This window comes from Phycodurus eques, chromosome 18 (assembly GCF_024500275.1).
Source record: "Phycodurus eques isolate BA_2022a chromosome 18, UOR_Pequ_1.1, whole genome shotgun sequence".
Lineage (NCBI taxonomy): Eukaryota > Metazoa > Chordata > Actinopteri > Syngnathiformes > Syngnathidae > Phycodurus > Phycodurus eques.
In genome coordinates, this window is record NC_084542.1 from 14,089,775 (window position 1) to 14,101,851 (window position 12,077).

Consider the following 12,077-nt stretch of genomic DNA (forward strand, 5'->3'; position numbering starts at 1 on the left):
GTCTTACCATAAATGTTTGTTTCCACTATTAGTGACACTTTTGGCCAACTGGTACCCAATTGAACCTACCAGGTAAACTTCTGTGCTGCACTAGTAACACTACAAGGACTAAGGACTAGGCACGTGTCACACACTAGTTGAATCCTTAGCAAGGATATCTGATAAATCTTCAAACAGCTCTCTGTAAAGCCATTTCTATTTGATGTCCTCAATATCCAGAAGCAGAATGACTACGTTAGACTGGTAGAACAACCGAATAGTGAGGTAAAAGTGCATAGTAGTAGATGGCCCTTAAGCTGGATCTCAAGGATTTCAAATGCTGCCTTTGATCGAACCTATGGAAAGTCATTTGATCATTTTATATATATATATATATATATATATATATATATATTTTTTTTTTTTTTTTTTTTTTGAGATCCAGCTTAAAGTCCCTGTAAAGTGGAAAATAAATTTAAATTTGACAACCACTGAGAAGCGTGTTGTTAATAACTATAATAAATAATAATAATAATAATAAATAATCACCGAGTATATAAAATGAGGCTTCAAAGTTATGAAAAAATCTAGCTATTCTCTCTGCTCTCAAATGCTGTGGTCGTGTCCACTGAATGGACTGAAACCAAGCCTGCTCAACTGTCAAATAAATTCCACTGCTATGATCTAGAAAAATGGATGCTACTTCATCTGGCATATGGCTACACATAACTACATGTTTGAGCCGTGAAAATATAGCCGCTTAAAGCCTCTGGTGGCTGGAATATATCCAACTGGTTTGTCATGACAACGGGGAGCTCTAAGGCAACCACGGCAGTGAGCAGCCCATGTCACTTTGTCACAACTGGTTTGTTATGACTCTTTTTTTTGTTTTCTTTTGTTTTAAACCTTGCTCTTCCAACTTCTCCGTGAAGTGTTCAACCAACAACGAGGGACTCTAAAGAGGCCGGGGCACGCCAAAGTCGTAGCCCACATGCTAGCTGTCAAGTTGGACTTTTTCTTTTCTTGCCCTCGCTCTCCCACCTTTCTTAGTGTGACGTGTGCATGCTGACGGCAGAGAATGAGGCACTCTAAAGCAGGCAGGCACGCCAGTGGACTATCTAAAGGCAAGATGCATTTTCGAATTGAATGTCGCTATTGGCTGAATAACCGCCGGTGCGAACAAAAGCGCTCGAGTTCTTCTGTGTGTGTTCACTGTGATGGGTAAAATGCAGAGAACAAATTTCGTGTGCATGCATGCTTGTTCATGACAATAAAGGTGATTCTTCTTAATTCTTCTTCTTCTTAATATGGTGGGGGAGCTACAACTCCAAAGTGCGTCACATGGAGACATTTTAGCCACACACACCCCGAAAAAAATCTGTAAAAGTGAAATGGTGAAAAACAGTTTATTGTTATATTGCCACAACTGAGTACTACATACTGTAGCTTTCAGTCTTTGCAAATATTTTCAGTAGGCTTTACACGATCAGAATTTTTGGGGCCGATCACCGAGTTTAAAAACAAAAACGATAACCGATCACAAGATGGAGGAAAGTGTCTATTTAAATGACTTGTTCGTTAACTGTGTATACTTGTGTACTGTATACTGCATCCGTGCAGCCATCCATTTTCTTTACCGCTTCTCCCTCACTAGGGTCGCGGGCGTGCTGGTGCCCATCCCAGCTTGCTTCAAGCGAGAGGCAGTGTACACCCTGAACTGGTCGCCAGCCAGTCGCAGGGCACATACAAACAAACAACCATTCGCACTCACATTCACACCTACGGACAATTTAGAGTCTTCAATCAACCTACCATGCATGTTTTTGGTATGTGGGAGTGAAATCGGAATACCTAGAAAAAACCAACTCAGGCACGGGGAGAACATGCAAAATCCACACAGGCGAGGCCGGGTTTTGAACCCCTGTCCTCAGAACTGTGAGGGAGATGTGCTAACCAGTCGTCCATCGTTCCACCTGTATACTGTATACTTCAAAAATATCTTGTCAGGTCATGTATTCTAATCAGTCAGGTCAAACCAACATTACAACATGAGAGAAATAATGGGTGCTAACTTACTGTAATTAAATTACTTCACACACACCGAAACTTTAGAGCATGATTCGACAGAACGCCGGTACAACCGTTAGTGCTAGCACTAGCTTGCTAGGCTACATTACATTTTGTTGCCTGCCTGCGAGCCGTATCGTATTAAAAGTATGTGAACATACCTCAAGCAAGCCTTGAATTTAAGTCCTCTCCCGAGCATCGGTGAACACCAGTACACGTTTTCCCCCATTTTGTTCTTATAATACACACGACACAATCTATTGTTGTTGTCGTGGCTGTGGTAACGAGTCCGGTCGCGTTTGAGTTGACAAGATAAAGCCCAATGATCGTAAAAGACAGGATGCGGTGGTATCGGAATACAAGATTTTATTGCAGTAGTCTGACATAGTGCAATCGTGAAAGACCAAATTTGTCTTGTAGTCTGATCCAGGCATTATGTGTTGTCTGTCCCACACCGCCAACATGTTTTTTTTTTTTTTAAATAACCTTATTGGCGTTCAGATATTTACAGTACTACGTCAAAAGAAACGCGACAAGGCTAAAAATAAACCAGCTTTTGGATACAAATATACTGTACACGATGGCGACGCCGAGTAAATTTATTTTGCGGAACCGATCAATCGGCGAATTATGACAAAGCTGATCAGCATAAATTGCTAGTTATCGGCCGATACCGATCAGGCCGATCTGAGTCTAGTTTTTAGCAATCATCTTCAAACATGGATAATGTATTGAGAAACAAATCTCAGAATATAAGGATAGGGTCTTGAAGAACCATGTACGAGTGGAAAAGAAAAACCTTAAAAAATTCTACGAGTGTGCTAAACTGTCTAACGAAAGAGTTCATAGAGTACATGAACCTTAAGATGGATATCAAGGACATGAAACTAACGGCTTCTCATACGTTAGATCTAAGGCGGCACTTAAACAACAGAAGCCGTCTCCCTTAAGTGTTCCGCCTTTAGATATTTACCCAGCTTTTCACGATCCTGCTGGTTAATTGCTCCCATGACTTAATAATCTATTAGTAATTAAGCTCATCATAGGGTCATTATGTGCTCACCAGACAGGGGCTGGCACTTTAGAGGGTGCCACACGAGTCAAGGACTTTTCTGCAGCCTCCGCCAACCCCAAAAATTTATTTCGGGCAATTAAATACAAAGCGCAACGCCAAAACAAATCTTCACGGCGATGGGAATATTTCACCAGCATCATCTTTCTGCAGGAATGTGCCGGCAGCCCAAATTAAAAGTGTCCGTGACGGCAGCAGTGCGGCGCTATGGCAAACAAAACAGAGATTCTTGTGACTTGCGTTCTGGGCAGGAGAAAAAAAAAAAAAGGCTGACGCCACACATACATATGCACACACACACACACACACATATATATATACACACACACATATACACACACAAACACACACAAACGGATCCAGCAGGAACAAGTTGAGAAAACATCGTAGACGTCTCGGATCTCACACTCGGGATTTAAGTTGACTGATGATGGAAAAGATGATTAATCCTTAGTGTTCTCAAAATATACATAGCAATTTACATGTCCAATGTCAGTTAAGTCTCAAACGTAGGTCCACGAGCCTTAGCCTGGTGTCCGCAAAATAATTTGCAATAAATGATGATGCATCATTTAAAAAAGTGCATACCTAAATATGGGGACCGGCGGCCAATAAAACAAACATACTCAACCAATTACTCCTCCCTAACTTAGCTTTGGGCCAAAAGCTCTGATATGATTGAAGCTCTGATATGATTGTGACATATAATAAATCTGACATCCCTGCATGAATAAAGTCAGTCATGTTGCTTTAGAACAAAAGACCTACTATCACAGGAATTGTCTTATTTTTGACAGCAAAAGGCATGTTTTTTTTTTTGGAGACAACATAGTCCCATTTTTTTCAAGAAGGAAATTCTCGAGAATAGTCTTTTAAAACATGGTGTTATATTACAAGAACAAAGTTGGATTTTTTAAAGATTAACTTCTCATTAAGCTTTTACTTATACAAATCTATTCTCATAACATTACAGCTTCTTTCCTCTCAAAAATACGAATTTGTTGTCCTAATGTTACGACTTTTTCCTCGAAAATAGCCAACCTTTAAAGCTCATGGCATTTCGGGATACACATAGTAGTTCAATGAAGGCTTCTTTTTTTCTTTGACTAAAAATATGTTTAAGACACCAATCCTAGCTCCCCACCCCGCCCGCCGAATACATAATACTTGTTTTTATTCAAAAATTACAAACACAGCCCGACACCCCGGTGGTCCCGGGGACATTTCGTGGCGGCGTTGACAGATTTACGAGCCAGATGATCGTAAAATGGCGCCGGAGGCTGCATCAATCAGCGGGACGCCGTGAGAATCGATAGGCGATCGGCCGGCCAGCAGGCTGAATCACGCCCCGCACCCCCCCCCCCCCCCTCCATCCTTCCCCCTTCGCACCTGAGCATCATCCTGCTTTCAATTTCCTGCCGGGCTCGCTCCTCGCGGGTGAGAGGTTAACGCGGTAATAGGCGGCAGTGATTGGTGGGAGACGCTGGAGCGCATTAAGAAGCCGATGCTGCTTCTGTGGAGAGCCCCAGAGCAGATGTGAGCGGGGAGCCGGGAGACTTCTGACAAACATCTTGGAGATATTTGATTTGGACTCAGCTGCCCCAGGATACAGAGCGAGTAGAGAGATGCTGGCTTGTCAATGTTTGTTTAAAATTTGAGAAGCTATTTGCCCAATTTAGTTGGTTGTGTTAAGAGGCCAGCACAATGCAAAAAAAGCCATGACGACAACAAAAAAGAGACCATAAATTACAGAGGACTAAAAATTATTAAGCTACTGGTAAAAAGAGTACATCACAATCTTTCCAAATCAATTCTGAAATTGGAATACTATCCACACATTTCCATAACTTTTTTGTTGCCCATTATACAAGACACTAACACAATGCAAAAAGGTCATCACAACAACTACAAAAAGACCATAAATTATAGTTCACACCGGTCTGAAGATCTTTAAGCACAACCAAATCTTTCCCAAAAAGGTACGGATTTAAGGGACTTTCCATGTATCCACAACTATTTTGTTTTACGTTGACCACAATGCAAAAAGGCTACAACAACAACAAAAGAGTGACCATAAATCACAGTGCAATCTTTTCAAATGAAATGTGGGGCCTTATGAACTTCCACAACACCGCAGTTTAAACATTACACAAGAAAACTGTCACAATGCCAAAAGGACAAAAACACACAAAAAAAGAGACCATAAATTACAGCGCACTGAGGACTGAAAATCATTAAGGTACTGTTTAGACCACATCTCAATCTTTCCAAATGAATTGTGAAATTAGGGGATTTTCTATGCTTTTCCATAATATTGTTGTTTTACATTATACAAGAAAACACAAAAGGCTAAAACACAATTTATTTACCTGATTGAGCGAGTTGTGTCAAGACACTGCCACAAAGCAAAAGTGGCCTAACAACAACAACAAAAAAAGAGACCATAAGTTACAGTGCACATAGGTTTGAAAATTGCTTGTTGAGTTAGTCGAGTCAAGCTGCCGCCACGATGCAAAAACACCACCACAACAACAACAACAACAACAACAACAACAACAACAAAAAGAAAAAAAAGACCACTAATTACAGCGCACAGAAGACTGAAAATCATTAAGCTACTGTTTAGAGCAGACATCACTCTTTCTAAATGAAGTCATGGGGTCTTATGTATTTCCACAATGTTGTTGTTTTACATTATACAAGAAAATGCAAAAGGGCCATAACAACGACAAAAGGACCATAAATTACAAACAAACGTCTGAGGATCATTAAGCTTGTGGGAGCCATTTTATGGACATGTAAAATTAACACATTTCAATCTCTTGTGCGTGCCTGAGTATTTTTACTTTATTTAAAACAACTAACTTTTGTCTTTGATATTTTTGCTATGTCATGTATAATTCTATTTTAGCAGCAATAAGTCTCTACAGCACAGTTGTTACTGTTTCTAGGGTACGTGCATGTTTAAATTTGCCATTTCCTCCTTCATTACTGTTACTTCTGCGAGAATTTTCACCCACATTTTTTTTCATTTTTTGGGGGACCAAACGTAAGCTCTCCAAGTTTAGTAAAGTTTAAAAATCTGTTAAATTAGATACTCAGATGGCTACAGAGTAGAGCAGATTAAGGAATTTTAAATGGGATGCTTTGGATTTTCTATTTTGGAAAAAAATGGTTTTAAAGCTTAATTCATCAGTACGCTCAACAATGCATGTTGCCAAAAAGTGGTTCCTGAAAGTTGAGGTTCATACTGCAAAAATGTCTGTAAAGAAGATGAAATCCTTTATTGGCAGAAGCTTTGCTTGGTTAATGCAGTGGATGAAGGTTGACTGCCGTTCAATCTGTCCACCTCAGATCTGAAGATGTGATGCTCATCCTTTGGGAAAGTTTAAAAATCCCTCTTTTGATGCAACAAATTAAAGACACTTAAATAGGAATATAATCATTTCATATGCTTTGGGTGTGGTATTATGTAACGAATCAGTTTTAAATTCGCTGCAGTTGTTGCAGTTGCCAAAATGTGGTACCTGAAACTCGAGCTTTCTCGTCCAAAAATTCAGACAAGAAGAATAAATCCTTCATATGCAGATGCTTTGTTTGGTTATTGCGCTGTTATGAAGGCTGATGGTTGCTTTGGTCCACTGAAGCGCTCACAGTCATTGTTTGGTTAAGTATAGAAATTCCTCTGCTACAGTAAAAGTAGATACCCAGGCTGAATACAGTACGAAGCAAATGAAAGGAATTTAAATAGGAATATAGTATTCTTTTTCATTGTTTGGCTTTTGTATTATGTGCCAAAATGTGGTTGCTGAAACTCGACCTTTATCCTCCAAAACGTTTTCTTGCTCTGCGGCGGAAATTTAGACATGAAGAGGGAGATTAAAACACAGGCTGAATATTGCATAGACCAAATTAAAAGGCATTTAAATTGGGAATATAGTAATGATTTCACGGTTTTGCTGTTGTATTATGAAGACAGGCTGACCACGGCTGAATCGCTCCACCGGAGATAAGGAGCCTCCTGCGGATGGTCATCCAGGATGCTTCACTCCCTCACATCCAAACACCTGACCCGGAGACCCCCCTCCACCCAAAAGACCGCTAGTCTTCGGCAGCGCGTATGGAATCAAAGCGCAACTCACCCCAGAAGAAGTTCTGCTGGCATGGTGTGACGGTGCTGAAGAGGCTGTTTGACGCCATGCTGGGACCAGCTCTCACTCTTCGGCGGTTTCCGTGAACTTTGACACGTCCTAAACCATGTCAAGAGCGGAGGGGGGGGGGGGGGAGGAGGGGGTGAAAAAATAAATTCGGGAAGCCGCGAGACATGCGTTTACGTATCAACTATTCGGATGACCACAAGGAAGAAGCCGGCGTTGGTTTTTATGGAGGAGGGAAAAAAAAAAATACAAAATTCAGATGGTGCGGTGTACTTACTCGCTTAGCGCCGTCCTTGTGACTGGTGCTGCTGGCCCGCGACCATTAACCATTGACGCTCCGGCCACGCCAAGCCCCGAGCCGCACGTCTGTGGTTCTGTGGTTGTTTTGGAGGAGCACCTCGTGCAAAAACCCCAAAACGGCACCAGCGGCTTTAAAAACTGCTTTTCCTGCCCTCCACGCGCCGTCACTGGAGAGCCTCGCTCACGTGCCCCAGCGACGTCACCACGGCGGTGGGCAGGACCAGCGTTGTGGTTTCCCTCTCTCCTCCCTCCTTTATCCTCCTCCTTTATCCTCCTCCTGTGGTTCAACTGCGCTTCCAGGCTCCGAGCTCTCGCGCGCCAATTCCCCGCGTGCGTCAGGAGGCTCCAGCGGGGGCTGCGCTCTGCTTTCTCCCCTCTGAAAGCTGCCTTCTGAGATCCGAGGAGGATGTGTACAGAGCGCCCGGGTGCAAAGACAGCCTGGCGACTGCGTGAAAAGCAGAGGTGGCGAAAAGCTTGTTTGTAGACGGGCGTGTCCCATGTGAGGAGCTGCTTCTGAGGGGCGAAGCTGCTCTATTGTGTCTTAAAGTTCGAATAACTCTCAGTTCCAATTCCTGTAATGGCTCGTGAATCTGGCCAGCCGCCGTCCTCTTTGATCGCGTTGGGCGTTTGATCCGCCGCGTCAGGTGCGCACGGTTGCCATGACGGGAATGTGCGGCATGAGGGCGAGAAAGTCGGTTAGAGTCGCAAACTTGCCGGTGACTCAGCAGAGGAAGTCAAAGGGGGAGGATTTGGTCCAGGAGGCGATTTATATACAGGGGTGTTCCAAAACTGTTTGACATTTGGTAGTCTATTTACACAGCCAATTCTCGCTCAAATGATCTTAAATGTGAACAAGATGTATAAAAAAGTAACAAAGTTTATGTTAGTTAAGGCTGGGCAAGATTATTGCCACAAAAATCCAATTCATTTTTGTCTTCTTTGCGTGTAGAAGAAGCAAAGTGAAAATGATATCGTAGTAGTACTCCGATTTCACGCTTCGCAGCCCCGCTATATCATGGATGTGCTATTACAGTTGTTACTCTTATTTTTTACACTGTTTGCACAATATTTCTGTGTTATCCATTGCTCTTGCTCCCCCTCAAAATATATTGTGTTTAAATGTCTTCACATTGATTTAAAAGTGTCTTTAAAGACAAAAGTGCTGTAAATGATTGAAAAAGATGCCAAGTGTGTTTTAATAGTGTATTTCTATATCGCGAATTTCACTTATTACAGGGGTGGTCTGCAATGTAACCCCAGTGATGGCAGGGGGGAATTTCTGTATTTGAAATAAGTTTTGCTTTTGTGTTTTTACCATTCTAGGATTTTCTTTAGTTGGCAGCACGATAAGGATGAGTGGTTCGCATGTCCGCCTCCCCACTTTTTGCAACAATATGAAATCATCTTTATGATCGTCCGGGTGTCCGAGATATTATTCAAGTCAGTTGAACTCCTCACTGTTCCAATACTTTTGGAGGGCTAGTGTCCACGCTGATTAGATTTTGTACACAGATTTCTCTCCAGGTATCAGGTTTTATGATGAGGTTTGCTTCATTGTCAAGTATTTAAACCCCCTGCTCAAATCAATAAAGCATATATTTATGAGCTATGAAATCTTATACAGTTATTTGTATAATTGATGTCGGTGGGGCCCAATTAGCCGTGATTAAACACATTTTAATAGCCTCCATGTGTGTGTGTTTTTGGACAATAAAGAATAATGATGTTAAATCCGAGCCGCCGAGCAATTCCTCACGTCCTCGCCACTTACCGTATTTCTGCGCAGTGAGTAATTTACCTTGGCGCTGGGCACTCAGTAAATATTTGCCATCTAAAACAAGAACATGCCTCCCGGGTCACAGCACCAGCTCGGGATTGGCCGTCGTCATGCGGCTTTTGGCAGCAGGCAAACACACCCTGGGCATCGGCGAGACGCACGCCGGCTATTTCCACTCTGAGATTTAATGCGTGGTGTCAGCCGTGGCGTTTACCTTTCCCGCTAAAAATATCCCCGCCGTATTTTCTGGATATTTGGAAACATTAGCCTTTCGAATAACAACTTTTAGCGCCGCGCGCCTACGAGATCGGATGCCGCGCTGTCCAAAGCGTTAAAGGTGCGGGACGCACGAGCACGGCAAATTACCAGCAATCTGACGGGAGTGTAATTTGGACGTCACGACCCGGCCTAAAAGACAGAATGTAAAATAAATCAGAAGAGCCGACTGGCGTGGGCAGGAAACATCCAGATGGAGGCGGCACGAGGTGGCAAATAAATCGTGTTAATATTTAGATGGTTTCATTACATACACAGTGGTGCCTTGAGATATGAGTTTAATTTGTTCCGTGACCACGCTCGTAACCTTGTAACCACTTGTATCTCAAATAATCTTTTCCCATTGAAATTAGTGGCAAAGTCCTTAAGTCCTTCAAGACTTCCCCCAAAACAACAATTGTTGTAATACAATTGTACAGCATTACAAACAATTAAACTGTTTCTGTCACATTGAGTGGCCTTTGTACTGGTCCTTCTGGTGTGCCCGCCTTGGCCACGTGGGAGTAGCGTAAGACAGCCAGACAGATATACTGTTCAATGAAACATTCAACTCTTCTCTCAGCTCATCAGTACAGCACTAATGTTAGTCGTACGCAGAGGGTAAACAACATACGACTGTAAGTACTGTTATTTTGTCCGTCAACGTGGGTTGCTGCACCATTTGTGGTCAAGTCGTTGCTTAAAGGATTGAAGTGCTGCAAAATAGATGCTATTTAGCGTTAGCATTAAGCTAGAGGACAGTCAGTCTAAGCTATGTGGTTTTAAATACAGGAAGGTGTAATTCTTCAAGTCACTCTTATCTCAAGGCACCATCGGACAGTGATCGACTGTCATGCATTGACATGAGCATTGTCATGTGCTCCGTATGTGTTGCCGCTCCGTGTGTGTTGAAATAACAGTTGTTCAATAGTTTATAACGACCATAGCATCTGTGCTAATTTTCATTAACCGGTCTACGGCATCAACCTTGTGGACTTTCACTCAACACATTTGGTTTGGCTCCACATTTTGGTGTTTACACAATGTTTAATTCTCTTTTGTTTTATGAGTATGTTTAGCAGTAAACTTTAACTGGGAGTGACAAACAACTTGAAGCAAGCACGCTTCGTCTTTTATTTGGAGAACTGTGTGAGTCTTCTTGTTTTCTACAAGTGATGTTATACGATAGTCTCCTATTTCTTATATTCTATTCTTACATTCTCAAGAATACTTAGAAGTTGAAATGTTTTGGGTAAAACAAAAACAAATGTGTGGGGTAAAACTTTTTTTTTTTAAGAACCGAGCCCAAATCTGTGCTATATACCATATAAAACATGTTTTTTATACTTGCTCTGGTCGGGTTTGGGTTCACTCACCTCCATCCTGCCAAAGCTCCAACACGGAGGTCGAGCTCAACCGATCCCAGGTCTGATCTTGGGGTGGGCACATGCCAACTCAGGCTTCTGCTTTTGTTTTTCGGGCTGCGGAGGAAAAAAACACAAAGACGAACGTCCTTGATTGTAGAGGATTTGGGACAATTACGTCGTAAGAGGAGCCGAGCAAGTCACGCAAGAGGGCATTTGCGACGACATCTGGAGTTCATGCGAAACGCAGTGTTTTCACGGATTTAACGTTTCTAAATCGCACCGTCGCTGGATGTAAACAGGGCATGGTATTGACGGGGGGGGGAGGGGGGGGGGGGGAGTCCTGCTGTGTCGAGACAATTCCTGACAGCTGTGTTCACGTGAAAGGGTGGAATACGATATGGAATATAATATTTAATTCATAAGATTTTCTCCTCCGGTGGCCGAATTCACCAGCAACTCAAGTTGAAGATGAAGAGCTTGGACGCGTCACGAGTTATGGTCTGGGTTCTGGAAGGCCCACCCTGCCGCTCTACCACTCAGGACCACACATGCATGTACCTTCGATGTTGTTATCACAAGCACTCGCAGAAACATAATAGAGGTTTCACGTGTTGCCGAAGATTACACACACTCGCTATGGTTTCCTTCCTTACTTCAGCTTGGAAAGAAGTTGTTTTCATTTCTGGAAGAGCGCGAGTGGATAATGACAGCTAACGTGGAAGCTAGGGTTGGGTGATATGGCCTTAAAAAAAATAATCTCCCATTTGAATATCTGAATGTAATCAATTTTACATTTATAGAAAAAAGAAAATGGCAATGACATTCAAAACAGGTCTTGCTTTTTGTTTTTTTCCCACTACTAGGATTTTTATTGATAACATGGTAAACGATCTTTTTCCCCCCAGGAAGTTTTTTTCTCCCCCAGCATTAACTTCACCAGAAATCAGAGAGATGAATATTTTACCTCAGAAGCAGGACAGTAGCAGTAACGACTTATTAATAACCTGGTTTGGTAATGCATCAGAAACACAGGTATAATGTTTCACTTGCTCATTTACACTAATTCACAAACAGGCCTGCTTTCATTGGAAACAAACACAAGT

At 42.3% G+C, this 12,077-nt stretch overlaps 1 protein-coding gene across 2 annotated transcripts in view; it reads right to left on the reverse strand.

The window, feature by feature from the left end:
* Positions 1-7,642, reverse strand: part of runx2b (RUNX family transcription factor 2b) — a 50,408-nt gene extending 42,766 nt beyond the window's left edge. For both annotated transcript variants that reach the window (XM_061704706.1, XM_061704705.1), the window contains exons 1-2: positions 7,553-7,642; positions 7,261-7,368 (exon numbers count right to left, since the gene is read on the reverse strand). In XM_061704706.1, the coding sequence (XP_061560690.1) occupies positions 7,261-7,318 (58 nt within the window). In that variant the 5' untranslated portion in view covers positions 7,319-7,368; positions 7,553-7,642. The remainder of the gene's footprint in view (positions 1-7,260; positions 7,369-7,552) is intronic.
* Between the last annotated feature and the right edge of the window lie 4,435 nt (positions 7,643-12,077).